General features: G+C 42.7%; 1 protein-coding gene across 1 annotated transcript in view; it reads left to right on the top strand.

Moving 5' to 3' along the window:
* MYOF (myoferlin) overlaps positions 1 to 18,008 on the top strand; it is a 133,129-nt gene that overhangs the window by 74,158 nt on the left and 40,963 nt on the right. The window contains exons 23-31 of the mRNA XM_015406623.1: positions 182 to 371; positions 1,735 to 1,890; positions 4,902 to 5,033; positions 6,237 to 6,400; positions 8,382 to 8,496; positions 10,275 to 10,380; positions 13,266 to 13,414; positions 13,553 to 13,726; positions 15,326 to 15,434. Coding sequence (XP_015262109.1) covers positions 182 to 371; positions 1,735 to 1,890; positions 4,902 to 5,033; positions 6,237 to 6,400; positions 8,382 to 8,496; positions 10,275 to 10,380; positions 13,266 to 13,414; positions 13,553 to 13,726; positions 15,326 to 15,434 — 1,295 coding nt within the window. The remainder of the gene's footprint in view (positions 1 to 181; positions 372 to 1,734; positions 1,891 to 4,901; positions 5,034 to 6,236; positions 6,401 to 8,381; positions 8,497 to 10,274; positions 10,381 to 13,265; positions 13,415 to 13,552; positions 13,727 to 15,325; positions 15,435 to 18,008) is intronic.

The raw sequence follows: 18,008 nt of genomic DNA on the forward strand, positions 1-18,008 counted from the left end.
TTGTATTAACATTGATGGAACCTGCCCTGAGCCTGCTTGCTGGGAGGGCGGGATACAAGTTCAATAAAATAAAATAAAATAGTTTTATGGTGGTTGTTTTTATGAGTTTTTATGTATAGTTTTGACCTCCTGTGCCATCTGAATAAATACTACAAAGAAGTCCATTTGTTGCTTCTTTCTGTAAGGAACTTCTTGCTGAAGGCAAGCAGAATATTACGATCCTTGATACGCAGATCCAGAAACTGCGGCTTAGATCATTCAAGCAAATTCAGGAGGCAGCAGCAAGGATGAGGAGCGAAGCCACAGATGTGACGGTCACCCTGCCAGATATTGAAGACTGGCTGGATAAGCTCATGCAACTGAGTGAAGAGGTTAGTTGTCTCTGTGTCTGTTTACCCGTCTTTCTACAAAAATATATAATAATCTCGGAGCACTGTATTTTCAAACTTAACCCTGGATGGAACAAAAAATGTACTTTACCAGTAAGGTGTGGAGGTCAAATAGATGATAAAGTAACTCACAGAAATGAAATTCCTTGGAGGTTTTATTAAATATACCAGCTGCAAAGGAAAAAAAGTCTTCACTTCATTAATTAATTCCGTTTGACTGTGCAGGAACAGAACAACAATAAAGACTGGGAAGAAAACAAAATATATTTTTAAAAATATAATTTTCTCTGTTTCACCCACCTAAAAATAACCCCAACATTCTGAGGTTATACACTGCAATTAATCAACAATTATAAGGGAAAAGTAACCTCATTAAGGTTAAGGAATAGATAGAGTATAAAGAAAACTTTTAAGATAAATTTTAATCTATCTTGGTGGGATGAATTTGACCCCATTCGCTCTCTCTCTCTCTGTCTCTCTCTGTCTCTCTCTCTCTCTGAAAGACAGAATAGAATTAGGTTTCCAAACCTCTCTACACTTATATAATGTCTTTGGTGCTTGACCCTCTGTGTACGCTTTTCTTCCTATGTTATGCTATAATAGCCACTTAGCCAAAATTGGGGGGGGGGAGAATTCCCCTACATCTTTCTGCATCCTTAGTGCCTTAGCTCCCAGGTACCCTTGTTCCTTCTGTGCCTGCCCCCACCCCCAAACATTCCGTTGGGATGTGAATGTCTGTTAGCCTCTGGTGGGAGGTCCAGAGAATGCAATAGTCAGACAATTTTCAGACACATATTAAAATTTATGCCTTGTTCCTATGGGCATTTCAAGCAGATACATGTGCCTGGGAGCCAGGATTGGTTATGACTCCCTGCGGAATGTACATTCAGTGGCTGAGCTGTGAAACCTCCCTCACCTTGAGGCACCAAAAGACACACACGCCTTTTCAGTGCTACGAGTGTGCAGAGGGGGCAAGAGAGAGTTGTGGTTTCTGTACAATGTGATACAATAATTCCTTCAAGGCAAATTTTATATATCTTTTTTTGGCCTTTAATAATCTCAAGAGCCAGTTTGGTGTAGTGGTTGAGTGCGCGGACTCTAATCCGGGTTTGATTCCCCACTCCTCCACTCACAGCAGCTGGATGACCTTGGGCAAGCCGTCTGTTGTGGGGAGGGGAAGGAAAAGGAGTTTGTAAGCCGCTCTGAGATTCCGAGTGAAGGGCGCGGTATAAATCCAATCTCCTCCTCCTCCTCCTCCTCCTCTTTCTTCTCTTCTAATAGGAAATACAATTATTTTGCAAAGTAAAAATCTGTTTTCATTTTTCTCCCTGACTGAAAACAAAAGCCACAAAACAGCATGCCTGATGTGATCATTTGGATGATCCGAGGGGAGAAAAGGCTTTCCTATGCCCGCATGCCTGCTCACCAGGTTTTGTATTCCACGACAAGTCCTGGAGCATCTGGAAAGTATTGTGGAAAGACCCAGACCATCTTTCTAAAGGTAACGTAAGCCAAACTGTGGGAACATTGGCAAAACAGTGAGGGCTACAATGATAATTTCAGTCAGTGTCATGGAAGACAGTAGTTTTTAGAGGAAGTTTGATACAGAATATTGTGGTGGGAAAAGCTTGCCATATTAACAGTCCATATTATTTAAATACAGTGCATATACCAGTGTGTATTTACGTCCCCTTCATTATTGTCTCAAAAACTATGTTCCTTGAAGATCAAATTAAATAAATAGCATTTACCCTTAGCTCTAACACGTAGGGTCCCCTAATGTCACTCAGAAGGCAGGCAGCTTTACAGAGGGGGGAAAGGGAGTCATTAGACCCCATGTCAGAGAGGAGCCAGAGTTACATAACAGGCATTGAGGCTTGGGTTTGTCATCCCAAAGAAGCAAGCTGAGTTCCAGAGAGGGCAGACAGAAGAATTTGGTGGCCCAGGCAGATAGTGTGGCAGAGGCACCCCAAAGTTGGCACAATTCTTCATTTCTTGCTCATTTTTCAGGCAGAGAGTCTGAGCAGTTGACAGAAAACGCTGTAAATGCATATGCATCCAGTGAGAGATGCGCGCACACACACACACAAACAATGGGAATAATCCATCACAGACGGACCAAACACAGTGGGATTTGCTTATAATCAGTAACTGTATTTCTGTGACCCAAAAAGAAATCTGTTATCTTTATCTGCACCTTCCATCATGGCTTGATAATTATTATTCTCCATCTAAGTCAAAATTGGTTAGGTTAACATCCTCCACAAAAACTGGAAGTGAGACAGTGTTCCCTAAAATGTCATTTTTTGGATTCTGAAACTGGATGATTATTAAGAATGCTCCTCTGTGGTTGTTGGGGGGGGGCTGGGAGAAAAGATGTAGTATGCGGGAGTCAAACATGAAAACTCACTGTCCTGTATCCTGCCACTCAGAAGAGTGAGAAGGTTTCTTCCATTGTGAGAAACCTTCCTTCTATTTAAGTGGCCATCACACACAAGACCGCAACATTAACAGACTTACAGCAGGACCATGTTAGCAGGCATATTTATGTAATAATAATGATGATGATGATGATGATGATGATGATGATGAATAATTATTGTATGGCAGTGTGTGTAGTATAGCCAGGAGATACTAAGATTATCTGGCAGCTAGAAGTTCCAGCTCTTTTAGCATTATGTACCACTAGGTGGTGAGCTAGACTTGTTTTTAAGACAGACGTTTCAGAGGTGGTTTGCCATTGCCTGCTTCTGCGCCATGCCCCTGGTATTCCTTGGAGGTCACCCATCCAAATACTAGCCAGGGCCAACCCTGCTTCGCTTCTGAGATCAGGGCATTTACATCATAACCAGCCTAAAAGGGAGCAGGGGAACACCTCACCCTAGCAAAATAAGAGCACACTAGGAAAATCAGCAAATCATCCTCACTGTCTCCTGCAGGTCAGTTTCATAGTATTTATGCAGTTTACTGAACAACAGAAGTTACTGATATGCCTTCTATATGAGAATCATTAAAAATTCACGCAAGGAGTGAAAGGGTGCTCTTTATACAGCATCGAGAAATCCTTCCCCAAATAATTGGCGTCTGTTGTTAAAATTATAGAAAGAAAGGCCTGTTAGGAAAAAATCTTCTACTGCAAGATCTATTTTACTCTGTTGACTGAAAAGGTTGTATTATCTCCTCAATGTCTTCCCTCTGAGTTTGTACTCAGCTAGAACTAGACACCCAGGCACCAGAATAAACATGTTAATTGCATTGAATAATGCTTGCAGTTTTCCTCTGTGTTTCTGTTATGATAATGGTGATAATGAATGAAAGTTTCAGGTGGGCTGCCCATGTTAGTCTGTAGCAGTAGAACAAAATATAAGTCCACTAGCACCTTAAGGGCCAGGTATAAGCTTTTGTGAGTCTAAGCTCACTTCTTCAGATAATGAATAAGAACTTGTCATTAACTAGTAAACAAATGCACATCCCTACAGAGAAGGCTGCTGTTGCATCTCTGCATGATTTACAGCTGACACATGACTCCCCCCCCCACTCAGTCTTCACTGGGCATGGGAAATTATACCATGTGTATGCTGCAAATGTCCTGTGATCATTCAGTCATTCCTGATGCAGAGATATTTTACAATTATCTGCCCTCAAGAAGGCCTGTTGTGTTTCTGAAAGTATATTTGTTTTGGGGTTGCTCCTTCCCAGGCAGTTGGCATGTTCAAAAAAGTAATTCTTCCTGAAACACAGGCAGCAGTATGTTCCTTTCAAGCTGCACCTCTCTCTCTCTCTCTCTCTCTCTCTCTCTCTTTCTTGACTTTTGTACTCTTTTTTTCCTTCCCCATTGGGAACCCCAAGTGGCTTACAACTTCCTTTCCCCCTCCTCCTCTTGTTCCTGATACCAACAAACCTGTGAGGTAGGTCAGGCTGAGAGACTGTGACTGGCTCAAGGTCAGCCAGGGAGCTTCCATGGCAGTGGGGTTTCGAACCTGGGTCTCCCAGATCCTGTGCAACCACTACTACACAACTCTGCCTCTTACTATTCACATTCCTCAAAATAAATCTTTTCAGGCCGAAGCGTGAAGTGTGCCTCCAATTTTAACTGAGAAAGAAGGGTATCTCGGCTATTAATAGTTTGGGAAACTTATATCAGCATGACATTTGATTTTCAAGCCTCTTACTTGTGACAAGGAAATATGAACAATGATTAATATCGCAAATTTCAGACTTGGGCAAGGGCAAACTCATTGTTTTACAAGGGCTGGGAATGAAAAACAGGAAAAGAATTAGCAGTCTGGCTGTGCTTGGCCATCCGTGTGCTGGCAAGTCAAGGATAATATTCTTTAAATTGTTTTGGGGCACTGCTGAACTTAAAAAGCCCATTTGGTGTAATCTCTGACAAAGGAAAATTCTGGCCGGGCACAGGCCATTGGGACATAGGCTGTGTGAGTGTTCTACTGTATTTGTTTAGTCAATGCTTGCATAACCCTGGAAGATAACAATTCTTTTAATGTTGTTTAGTACCCACAGGACAAAAACAATGGTGTCAAAATACCCGCACAGTTGCGGGTTAACATTTGGCTGGGCTTGAGCGCAGTTGAGAAGAAGTTTAATAGCTTTGCAGAAGGAACGTTTAGCGTCTTTGCTGAATTGGTAGGTATACTAACAATCTCTGTGCTACAGTTGATTTGAATTTTTGCCTCTTTCTCTACATTAAAATATGAGACAAGGTCCTGGGGAGTTTTATGGAGTTTTTGCCCTCCCTTCATCAGGGCACAAGAAAGCTCTCCTGTGCAAACACCTGTGAAATGAAATGAGAGCAACACACAAACATGCTCCATCAGTGGTGCTTGTGCAGCTTTCATTCATTTTAATAGTGTGCACAGGGGAACTTCCCAAAGCCTTGTGCCCTAATTTGTCAGGTCAGATGTATGAGAGCATTTGTTCAGAGGGTCCCATCAGTCACAGGAAATTTTGATTTTGATTTTACCATCTGGGATAAGTTCAGTGCATGTCTTTCAAAATTAACGCTGCCTTAACTGGTATTGTAGGTTACCCCATCGATGTTGTGGCGTGTGAGCATACCATCTTCTTTCTATGAAAAGTCCACTTCACATGCATAAGTGATTTAGTAAAGTCACAAGGCTAAGAAAGCCATCCTATCCAGTCCTTGTCCCATTTGGTAGACAATAGTCCGTTGCTTAGTTTCTGAAGAAGAGACATGTTGCATCTCAAGCATCTCTGAAATCCATCTGTAAAGAATTTCCTTTCCTCTGAGACTTGTGGGATCTGATTGTCAGTACTTACTGTTGAGGGAGAAATGTGTGTGCGCACACTAAAACATTTTGTTCAGAAATCTTCATATTCCATGCTAGTGAAACTGGTAGTCAAATTAAGCTTGGCTTCAGTTCCTCTAAATTATGCAATACAGTTCAAATTATGAAAATGGCTAGGTTCTATCTATAAGTCATCACTGTATTATCTTTCCCCAAAACCTGGGTTTTGGCCACTGTGAAACACAGAGTGTTGGACTGGATGAGCCATTGGCCTGATCCAACATGGCTTCTCTTATGTTCTTATTTGTATCAGACTTTTAGAAGTTTACAGTTTTCTTTCTAGAAATAGCTACTTCTGAGGATACTTTCACCTTGTGCCCTTGGTGTGCTATATCATCAGGGTACAGTCAAGGCATGCCTTGCAGTGTTTTGCAGTGTTTGTGAAAGATTTGCAGGTCATTGTGGCTGCCAGGAAACTCACCTAAGCAGGGCAACATTGCAATATCGAATGTTGAGATATCGAATGCATGAGATTTTTCATCAGGCTATAACACTGCTTTGTTGTTCGTTTTTCAAATAGTATGAAAATCAGGCTCTTATGTTTGGAAAATGGGGAACTTCGGGACTTGTTGGCCGCCACAAATTTTCTGACGTCACAGGAAAAATCAAGCTGAAAAGGGAATACTTTCTGCCTCCCAAAGGCTGGGAGTGGGAAGGGGACTGGTTCATTGATCCTGAAAGAAGGTCAGGTTTTTGTTTAGATTACTCTACCATAGAACAAAAGTAATTTCCTATTGAGGAAATGCCAAAACATTTGCAGGAAGAGAGAGAGGCAGTTATATGTGCTGTGACCCACCCAGTTAGAGACAAGTTCTCTGTTAAAATGTTTAAAATGGTACTATCTTAGGATCTTTCCAAACTGGGGGCGGGGGACGGGGAAAGCAGCCTGTTATTGATATAAAAGTGGGGGCATCTCATTGTATCCCAAGACAGGGCAATGTTTATGTTCTGCTTTTTTTTTTAAAGCAAAACAGTTTAACAAACTTGTGTACGATTGGAGTTCAGTGACTTTAACTCCAGATACGTAATTTGGATCTTAAAAGCAGTGGGGAGGGGTGTGTGGGTCAGGTTGTTGTGGCACCAATGGGGGTGGAAAGTGCCATCAAGTCACAGCTGTGTCTGCCATGCCTTTCATGAGCATTACGGATGCTGCTTTCTCAAAGGCAACTTAAGCCTCAGATATGGAAAAATTCTAAACAACATATGAAGCAGTCTTTCAAAACAGTATTTATAGTACAATTTGGCCAACAGATGGCAGTACAGAACTCTCTGAAATCCCAGCTAACCAAAGAAAATGCTACATTCTATTTTGTGTGACATATTTTCTTTTACAAAAGCCAAAGGAACAAGACAACAAGACAAGCATGTATAATCATGCTAATGTAAATTATAACAATAAACAAATAATAAAGAAACAATAATTTATAGTGTGCTGTTTTCATTCATAAATGCATAATTTCATTTGTTCTCATTCATAAATTCAGCAAAGTCTCCGGATTGTAATCTTTGTTTCGGAAGTCTTCTTCCAGAATTGTTCTCTTTATTTTATGTGTGTATCAGTCTGATATTCTTGAAGAAGACTTCCGAAACGAATCTCACAATCCTGAGACTTTGTTGAATTTATGAATGAGAACAAATGAAATCATGCATTTATGAATGAAAACACTATAAGTTTTGTTTATTATTTGTTTACTGTTATAATTTACATTAGCGTGATTATACACAGTTGTCTTGTTCCTTTGGCTTTTATATTTTATTTTATTGCATTAGCATTTGAGATTACACTTCATATACTTTTCAAAAAGCACAGAAGAATGTGAAAGAATACATTTGTGATAATAAGTGTGTACTTTGTGGAATACCAGGAAAATATAAGTGTTGCAGCATGACTGGAAAAGTTTACAGTACTAAAATGAGTTCATTTACAGTTCATTGCAAAAATTCAGTTAACTGCAATGTAGAATTCCCTAGCAGACTGCAGTCTGTTTCCTCGGCTATGTAACGCTTAGTTTCTGCAGCTAGGTTCACCGCTGCAACAGTGGCATCTGACACTAGAAAAACATTGGGATTTTGATTTTTTTTAAAAAAATTCAAAATGTTACTGCTGTTGTCTACAAAGTGTGGCCATCTCCAGATTGTTAATATGGTTTGCACCCATTCTAACCACTGCCAGAGAAAAAGAGCCCCATGATATCTTTTGCAGTAATTATAATTGGCCAAAACTCTATAGATGAAATATCACCTTCAGCCAACTATATGGAGAAGCATCTACAGATAACACATACCTGGGGGCTACTATACAGCATACACAATATGTGAAATGGCCCAATATCATGAAGGCAGCTTAATTAGCAGCCTTTTCTCCTAAAATTCCTCCTAAAATTCCGGTACAGTTCTTCAAGCAGTAGAATGAAGAATGAAGCCGTAGAATGAAGAACCACGTCGGGATTTTTCAGGAACTAAAGGTGGTCCATAGGATCCTGTGCTTTTTTCCTCATCTGGGTGAGACCCCACCCACTCACCCCAAGCCATCAAGCTGGGTTGTCAAACATTCTTGCAGTTGCTTGTAGTCAAGAAGTTCACATGCAGCTAGAACAACCTTGATGTGTTCAGGGAACACCTTTTAATACTTAACTAGTTTGAAAGTTTCCTTCTGACTTTCCAGCTTGCTGACGGAAGCTGATGCTGGCCATTCTGAGTTCACTGATGAAGTGTATCAGAATGAGAGCCGCTATCCTGGAGGAGACTGGAAAGCAGCTGAAGAGAGTTATACTGATGTCGTAAGTCTTGTTTTTGATGAGTTTGCACTTCTGCATTTTAATAGCACCTTCTTAGATAACAGTTGTAATCAGGCCCATAGCTACAGTGGGGCATCGTGGGGCCTGGTCCCCCAACTTACTGCCCAGCCCCCCCTGACTTCCCATCCAGCCCAGGACCCCCTGACTTCCAATTTTTTATTTTATATGTGGTGCTCCCCTGGGGGGGGGTGCAAGGTGCCCCCCGACTTATTTAACCCTCCCAAAAAAATCCTGGCTACGGGCCTGGTTGTAATACATGAAATTCAATTCAGCTTGTTTTTTAGCTTCCATGGTCAAATACACATAAAATGCATATCACAACTTAAGGACACACAATTCCTCTCCAACTGAGAATTGAAAGGATCTGATCATGTGCAGTGCAAACAGAAATAACATTATTTATTTTAAATAAATATGATATGCTGCAGTTTCAGACTGTGGACTCATAAACTGGCAAACAGTAAGCCAATAGCAAAATTCTGCATTGTTGCTTTAAACTTGGGTGGGGGGAGAAGGTGACAGGTGCAGAAGTTCTAGGGTTGCCAACCTCCAGGTAGTACCTGGAGATCTCCTGGAATTACAACTGTTCTCCAGACAACAGTGATCAGTTCCTCTAGAGGGTGGACTCTATGGAATTATGCCCTACTGAGGCCCCTCCCCTTTCCAAACTCCGCTCTCCCCAGGAATTTCCCAACCTGGAGTTAGCAACCAAACTGTCTCCTACAGGTTGCCAATCTCATATTGGCAACCCTGTACAGAACAGGTCTTTTGTCTTTCCCCCTTCCTTATTAGGGCTTTTGTAGCCTGGAAAGCGCTTTTCTTATCAGAGGAAAGGCACAGGAGGAAAGAGTTAAATCCCTCTTTCCCAGCATCCTGTCTCCTCTCTGTATGGGGGGGGGGGAGGCTGCGTTAGTGGTGGTGGTAAGTGTCGTCAAGTCACAGCCAATTTATGGCAGCCCCGTGGGGTGTTCAAGGCAAGAGATGTTCAGAAGTGGCTTGCCATCTGCCTCTCCGCAGCAACCCTGGCCTTCCTTGGTGGTCTTCCACCCAAATACAGACCAGGGCTGCCCCTGCTTCCCTGCCAAGATCCAGCTAGCCTAGGCCATCCAGGTCCGGCCTTTTGCAGCTGAGTTGTCCCTCTTGCACCCTGAGGGACTTGGATCTACCGTGCAGTTTTGAATGCAGTTATCACATGCACAGTAGACTGGGGGATGTAATCTGGTCTCCTTTTCGCTGCAGACTGTTTTCATGAATGCTTCTGATTTCACAGGGGTAGCTCTCATAGCCTGTTCTGTTGTAAATAACAAGCATCACTTAAAAAATGTTTTATTGTAGCATAAGCTTTTATGAACTTCAGATCTGACAAAAATGGGTTTGGATCCATTAAAGTTTATTCTGCAATAAAACTGATAGTCTTTAAATAGCCAGAAAAAAAAATCTCCATTCTGAGTTCTAATGAAATACTATTATCATGCCTTAGCCAGTTAGTATGGTTTTCTAATTCTGTAATCTAATTCTGTGATCCAATTTCTAATTCCCTAATCCTAGGCAGATTGGATGTTTTATGCTGTCTGAATTGTTTTCGTTTTTGTTCTTTTGTATTTTGTGATCTGCCTTGGGTCTGAGTGAGAAAGGCAGAAAATAAATGAAGTAAGGAAGTGGGAAATTATAGCGTAATGTTGCTGAACAGACAACTGCTACGTCTTTTTAAGAATCTCAGTGTTGGTATACACGTGTGTGTTTCCTTCTCTGTTTCAAAGAACGGTGAAAAAACAGCCCCGCCCAGTGAGATCACCTGCCCTCCCGGTTGGATGTGGGACGATGACGCTTGGATTTATGATATCAATCGAGCCGTGGATGAAAAAGGTGAAGCTAGAGCTTTAGGATACCGTTCATATCAGATTCTTAACGTGTGAACTAACAAGCCCAGGCAAGTTTTGACTTGAGTTCCCCAAACCGTGCCCCACTTCCCATGCTTCGTGGCACTTTGCATTTGTATCTGAAAGGAACATCAAAACTTATTGATGTGTTAGTGGAGGTCAGTGTGGCAGGGTCTGCGGTGGGGAAAGAATTGCACTGTGTGCATGCAGGCCCATGGTCAATCGAAAGTAGATTGGGTATCGGTATTTGCCCCCCAATCCGGAAGAAGAGACAGACAACATTTTTGTTGGGTATCAACTGGGCCACTTTATTAACATTAATAGCAACACAAACAGCAATACGGCAAGGGGAGTTCAGATTGTGGTCTGGCAAAGCCAGAGGTCCCAAGGACCCCTCCTTCACCATTTACAAGGGCGAGCCACCCAGCCCCAGACATTAGCCAAAGGTATGGCTCGCATCCAGCAGCATGGCAAGTGGAACTGCCAAGCACTCCCAACCCCCCGAGCCGCCAGGCTCAAAGGGGCAGGCAGTCCTGGGCAATCCCCAAGGCAGTCTGCTTTCCCCGCCCCGGGCTGCAGGGCCCAAAGGCTGTACCGGCAAGACCCCTAATCCCCAAAATGGGGGTAATAAGCCGATGGTCACCTGTACCGCAATCTGTATGAACTAAACTCCTGCCCTAAAGTGACCAACCTATTTATTCCTGTATGGAAATATTATTTGGTATTGTGGTGTGTCCCCCTTAAGGCTCGTAAACAAAACTAGGCCACTGTCAGATAAATGGATGCCGTCACTCCTTGCGCAAAAGCGCAAAAGCCGCTTTGATACCAGGGTGAGGCAAATATGTGCCCAGTCCCCCATCCAGCACTCTGTGAATCTCACAATTAGCCTTCCTGCATGCCTTATGTATGGCCAAAGGGTTGCAAGTCCCCTTCCAAATACGCCGAGGTACCATGGCAGACCATATAAGTTTCGTCTCAGGCCACCTCTGCTTCAGAAAATGAAAATCCTCTCGCGCCTGCAAAATCAAGGCTTTCCCTTTGATCAGGCCGAGATCATTGCCACCCAAGTGGATCAGCAACACGTCAGGAGGGGGCACAAACCTCCCCTCGAATAACAACTGTAACAAACCAGACCAGTGCAAGCCCCGGTGCCCACGCCATTCAATCGTGGCAACCTGGCCAAGGCCCAGCTGTGAACCAATGGGCAACTGTTTAGCGTGATGCGCAGCCCAAAATATAAAACTATGCCCACAAATCAAAATCCGCTTCCTTTCCAACTGGCCAACAGGACCTGAAACGAGAAACAATGAGAACAGAAAAGAACACAGTTGGCTTACTATCCCCCCTGGCCAGGCATGGGGCGGACATAGGACCTATATGCAGAGGAGCGTCATCTTCCTAGTCGCTGAATATCCCACACAGGATATCTCATAGCGGCTGCCGTGGATGCAGCACCAATCCGGAAGGAATGGGTGCAAAACTTCACACCCTCCAACCCCAGCTGTCGCAGGGCTGCTGATGTCACTGCCCAGAACTGGTGCTTGGTTAAAGGGGCGTTGTCCCTGTGACGAAACAAAACACCTTCCCCCAACCCTTGTCCATCCAGGTAGGCAGCCATCACTGTTACTGGGCACAATTCCTTGTCTTCCCCACAGACCAATGGAAACAACTGCTCCCCTCCCCCTCTGATCAGTCTTGGAATGCCACAAGGTAAGCAAAACCCTGTCGCCCATTAGGCGAAGGTCCCGCACCTCCAATGCCCGCCCAGACCTATCAGTTTTGGATTGAACAACCAATTCGCTAATCCAGAGAGTTCCGAAGAGGGCAACAAGTGCTGTGGCATGGAACAGGCAAGCCTCATACGGCGTCTCACAGATATCCTTCCAAGCTGCCCTCAAACCCTTTAAAACAGCAGGTGAAATGGGCTGCTGTTGATCGGCCCTTGACCCAGCCTCTCGCAACCAGCCCTCTAACATTCTCCTAATCCTAAAATCACTTGATAGCCAGCCCCCTCGCCTTGCAAGCATAAGCTAGCGCAGCGAGCGACCCTTTAATGGAACCCACTGCCTTTCCCTTACCTTGCAGCATAACACAGAAATGCAAGAGCTGGTCCACTGACACAGGCCATAGCTCCAAATACCCTACCTGAATCCTAAACTCAGAAAACTGGCGGACCGCACGGTCATATGCCCGCTTCGTACTTGCCATGATAGCCAAGCCTATAGCCCTGCTGACCTCGGCCCTCCAATCAACCAGAGCTCCTGTGGCATCCATACCGGTTGTGGGTCAGCATCCGGGGCCAGCTGACGAAACCTCCTCATCTGTTTGCGAGAAAGAGCATCAGCCACTCCATTGTCCACCCCGGGTACGTGCCTGGCCATGAAGAGAATGTTAAGCCGAAGGCAACGCAGGGTAAAAGCCCTCACCAAAGCCATATCTGCGGCGATCTGGTTGTGAGGGAGTTAATGACCTGAACGACTGCCATGTTATCACACCAAAAATGAACCGTGTGATTGGCCATCAACTCCCCCCACAGCCACACCGCCACAAGTGTGGGAAAAAACTCCAGAAAAGTTAAAATATTTCTGCTCATCCCAGATTTTGGGTTAGTTGATTTCTACACAAACCCTCCAGTGCATGATTGTTATTACTGACTGGATGCTGATTGTTGTGTTTGTAAATGTTATAGATGTTTTTAATGGGTTTTGAATACATTTTTATTCAATGTATTCAATGTATTAGCTAACTTGGAAATCTTTTATGCTGAAGGGCAAGGTAGTCTTTAAAATAGATAAATATTATATGGAGAGAATTAGGATTTCAGTAAGGCAGTTCAAAACAACCAATGCATGTTTACCTATGTTATTTTAGGTTGGGAATATGGGATTACCATTCCTCCTGACAACAAGCCGAGGTCATGGGTAGCTGCAGAAAAAATGTATCACACCCACAGAAGAAGAAGGCTGATCAAAAAACGCAGAAAAGATCCAAATCAAACTACAGCATCGAGGCTAAGAGAAGTAAGAAAAAAACATGAAATCTGTTTTGTACATTTGTTGAAAGTAATGGGGAGGGGGAAATGAGAGATTAGTTGAATGGATTGTTATTATTCCCCCATTTTGAATCTGTGGTGACTGGGAATTACATGTCTATCCTAGGAAAACACATTCTTTGATGATCAAGAAGGATGGGAATTTGCCTCTTTGATTGGGTGGAAATTTCACTGGAAGCAGCGCAGTTCAGACACTTTCCGCCGCAGACGCTGGAGGAGAAAAATGGCTCCTTCAGACACACATGGCGCAGCTGCCATCTTTAAGCTTGAAGGTGCTCTCGTAAGTACCAATTTAGCTTGCTGTCCTGTTCATCATAACATAACCTCAATATGAATTATAATCTCAACAGTAAATTGTAGTTAGTGTGTAGTGCTGGAACATAACTGAAGACTTCCTGTGTTGAAGATGGCTGAAACTCATTGCACGCCTAGCACTGTGTGTAAGGCAACATATCAGAATATTGAGCCTCTAGATAAACCTGTGTCTTGTAGAGAAAAAGGTTGACACAGTTTTCCACCTTTCCTTACCTCTTAGTCGAGAATGACATGGATGGAAAAGGCTTTGAAATACCAAACTATGCTCATTTTGTTTGTGTGAACGCAATGGAATACTTTCATACTTACTGTTGGTTTTTATTCTCCTACTGGTTTTAATTTTCTCTGCCATCTTGTGGCTGTTATGGTGCTGTTGGCTTGGTGTTTTTATTGTTTTTATACCATCTGTGTATATATTTTAATTTTTTAATATTTTTTAAACTGCACTTTGTGAACTCCTTTGGGTAGGGCAGAATTGCCACTTTAACTTACCGGGGATGTTTTCAGTGGTCCGCTGCCCTGGAGGACAGTTGGTGGGCAAGAGCAAGCTGAGCTGAGCACCAGTGGCACTGGCAGTACTGCCAGAACAGCTTGGCTTGGACCCAGCATTAGTGCCAGGAAAGGCCCATTTCTGCCAGCTTGAAATATGGGGTGTGGACGAAATCCCACATGTACAAGGACTTTCTGTTCTCTTTTACGGGAGTGCTTGATTGCACGCTCCGACTCTGCTGCCCGTGGAGAAGAATGGGGAAGCTTCTGTGCGTGTCGAATTCCAGGTACGCCTTGGAGCCACTGGATTGGAGCTTTTGGGATTTATTACACTGTGAAAGATATGTAAATCCGGATAAAAAGATTGATGAGCATCATTTTAAAACTTTTAACATTGTCCCCTCCCTCATACCATGATCCCATCACATGCATGCACATGTGCGTATCATCAGTCATGACAGAATTTTGAAATTAGAAATTACAGGTTCTACATTTCTGCAATTAGACTATGGTCCACACTGGGGCTTTTCTTCTATGCACCAAAACATGGTCTTCCATTTTATTTATTGCTTTTAAAAAAAAGAAGACATCTTGCATAAAACTTGCTGTCTATTTTGTCACATTCTGAGTGGTCTTAAGGTATTACTCTATTGATTTTTGACAACTAGGCGAATCCACTTGAAAGTATTAGCATTCTGCTTCTTGTTCGCTCCAGCAAATCTAACAAAATTTGGACACTCCATATTGGGACATGTCATAGATACAGAGAAGTGTTATCGTAAATATTCTCAGGAGTGATTTAGCCTCACCGTTTTTCTTCATGGGAATGAGGTTGCAGCCAGGCTTTAGTAAAGTGTCCTCCCCCACACGTTTGGGCCTTGTGGCCAGTACAGAAATCCTTTAAAAATACTCTCTTGAAGGAATTTAGGATGTGGGGAGTGCTGCAAACTAGGTATGTAGATAATGGTGGCCTCAAAATGAGTACCTGAAAATTGGATTCCTGTAGATGTCTTTATATAAATGTACATTTGTATTTATATCATTATATAAATATATTTATCTTCATATGTTTTAGGGAGCAGATACAAGTACTGATGATGGAGACAAGACTTCGGAAAAGGGCAAAGATTTAGCAACACGTGTATTTGGTGCAAACACCCCAATAGTCTCTTGCAACTTCAGCAGTAAGTTCAAGAAGAAAGCTTGTGTCTTCTGGGTAAAGCACATGTTTTGCATGCAGAAGGTACCAAATTCTGTCCCTGGCATCTGTAGTTAAGGTATCATGGATTGCATGTGTTCAGAAAAACCTTTCTCTGCCTGAAACCCTGGAAAGTTTTTGCTAGTGCAAGTAGACAGTAGTGAAATAAATGTGTCCCAGTGCTCTGATTCCATATAAGGAAGCTTCATGTGAAATCTATTGTTTGAGGCTACATTCATCCCACTGAACAGCAGGTGGCATATATACTTCCTGGAGCTCTTCCTCATGGAATTTTTGCCTGGGGTGTATTTATGTTACATTTTCTTTGCTGAAATCACTTGGGGCTTAATTGCTTTGTAAAATACAGCAAGCAATATGATATAACTGCAGCAATGCAGGTAAGGCCTGGAGGTTTTCCTGGAATTGCATCTGATCTCCCATGGAAGGAGATCAGTTCCCATGAAGGAAATGTTAGCTTTGGAGAACAGATTCTATGGCATTATATCCACACGGAGCTCCCTCCCCTTCCCAAACTCCACCATCCCCAGGCGGTGCCCTAAATCTCCAGGAATTTCCCAAACTAGAGTTGGTAATCCTGGTTGCTGTGTTATTATGTTGCAGAAAACATTGACAGGAGTCTTTTAGCATCTAAATTTGATTCCAGCATAAGCTTTCAAGAGTTAGGGCCTCTTGCACAATATAATGGGCCTGTAGTCCATCCTTCTTTTCCACAGGGGTTTATCACTTCTTGTTATATCTGACATGGTGGGTCTTGGTTATTTGCTCTCTTATCACAGTTTGACAGTTCTTCCCTATCAGGCATCTGACGAAATGGGCAGTAGCCTATGAAGGCTTATGCCACAATAGATTGTCAGGTTTTCCAAGTACATTTTGTTGTTGTTTTTCTTCAGAAGACTAATGTGGATGTTGTTATTGAACTCTTCCCATTTTATATTATAGCTTTCTGTGCTTATATGATCAAAATAGGAGGTATCTAGAAAAAAGAACTTCACTCACTTTTTCACTGCCTGGTTGAAATATAATACAGGGCATATTCTCAGTTTACATTTTATTTCTTCAGAATAGCTTTCTGGCACATTGGAACTTGGATGGCAACCATCATGATCTCTTAAGGACCTGGCCAGATCCAGTTAAATGTCTCCATTAATGTAATTATAATTCATCCACACCCAAGTGTATAATTATAATGTAATTATAGTTAATCCAGATGTCTGTAAAATCTTTGGATCTGGCCAATGTTCTGGTGCCTGGTTGTCTTCTTAGAATTCAAAGAGGTCAGAGAGGAGCAAACTTAGCAGCTGTATAAATAACAGGGGTGTTTTCCAGTCAGCAGAGTTACACACAGATCTTAGCAATGAAGGGGACTGTTCTGAAAGGTCTGTCTTTTCAAACTATAGTTTACTGTGTGTTGTTGATTTAGATTCCTGGTTCACTGGCTTGGGGAGGGCTTGGATTTTGTCCTTAAAAAACAGCGGCTCCTGGTTACTTACTATTCTGCCGTCTATGGTGCTGCGCCTTTTTGGCATGGGGCAAACTTCTGGTAGCAGAAATAAACCAAGCTGGGAGAAAAAGGCCTCAAGCACTGCAATGAATAAAGTAAGGTGTAGGAAGTGGCAGGATTTAGCTACCTTTGCCTGTATGCTCCATTTTTGATTTAAAATAACCTCCTCCAATCTCTTGCTTTTTTTTGTATGTGAGTGGGCAGGCTTACATAAATGCACCAGGATCCCCCTGTTTATTATTGTATATTATGTGTGCCATTTATCTGTTTTGCTGCGTTTCCTAATGCCCCACTATGCCTGCTGTACAAGCAAGAATGTCAATTGCCAATAAAATAGAGAGAGCTCCTCCTATCTGTTGGGAATTGGAAAAATCTCTTTGGTGAGGGGTTCACTCCCTGAACTTTTCATCCTCACTAGATGTGCTATACCTGGCAATATATCTCCCATCCAAACCAACTGTGTCCCCTCAGATATGGACATCTGTCTATATCTGGAGCTGTGGTGTTTCCATATATACAGCAGCAGGGGTCTTTTCGTAGAAAAAGAGGTGCAGGAGCTCATTAGCATAACTTATTAGCATAACTTATTTGCATATGCACCAGAAGTGTGTCAGAAGGCAACACCCACCAGAAGTGTGTCAGAAGGCAACACCCACCGCTCAGGCTCCACCCCAAAAATATCCAGGTATTTCCCAACTCAGAGCTGGTGAACCTACCTGGAGAAAAACTGCTTCAAAACCACAAAAGCACAAAGAAAAATTTGTAGCAGGGGATCAGCTTTTGTGAGCCACTGCTCTCTTCTACAGATATTTCATAGCTGAAGAAGTGACCAGAGACCCAGTTATGAACAGAGGCCACAGTTCCCACATTTGCAGAAGTCTACAGATATGGGCAACATCCTCCTCACTCGCTACCTACATGTAATGGTTGATGACTCTGTTTCAATGTATCTGAAAATGAGTGCATGAACACAAAAGCTTAGACCCAGAATTAAACTTTGTTGGTCTTAAAGGTGCCACTGGACACAAACTTTGTTCT

Source organism: Gekko japonicus, unplaced genomic scaffold, assembly GCF_001447785.1.
Source record: "Gekko japonicus isolate JY-2015 unplaced genomic scaffold, Gekko_japonicus_V1.1 scaffold165, whole genome shotgun sequence".
Taxonomy (NCBI): Eukaryota; Metazoa; Chordata; class Lepidosauria; order Squamata; family Gekkonidae; genus Gekko; species Gekko japonicus.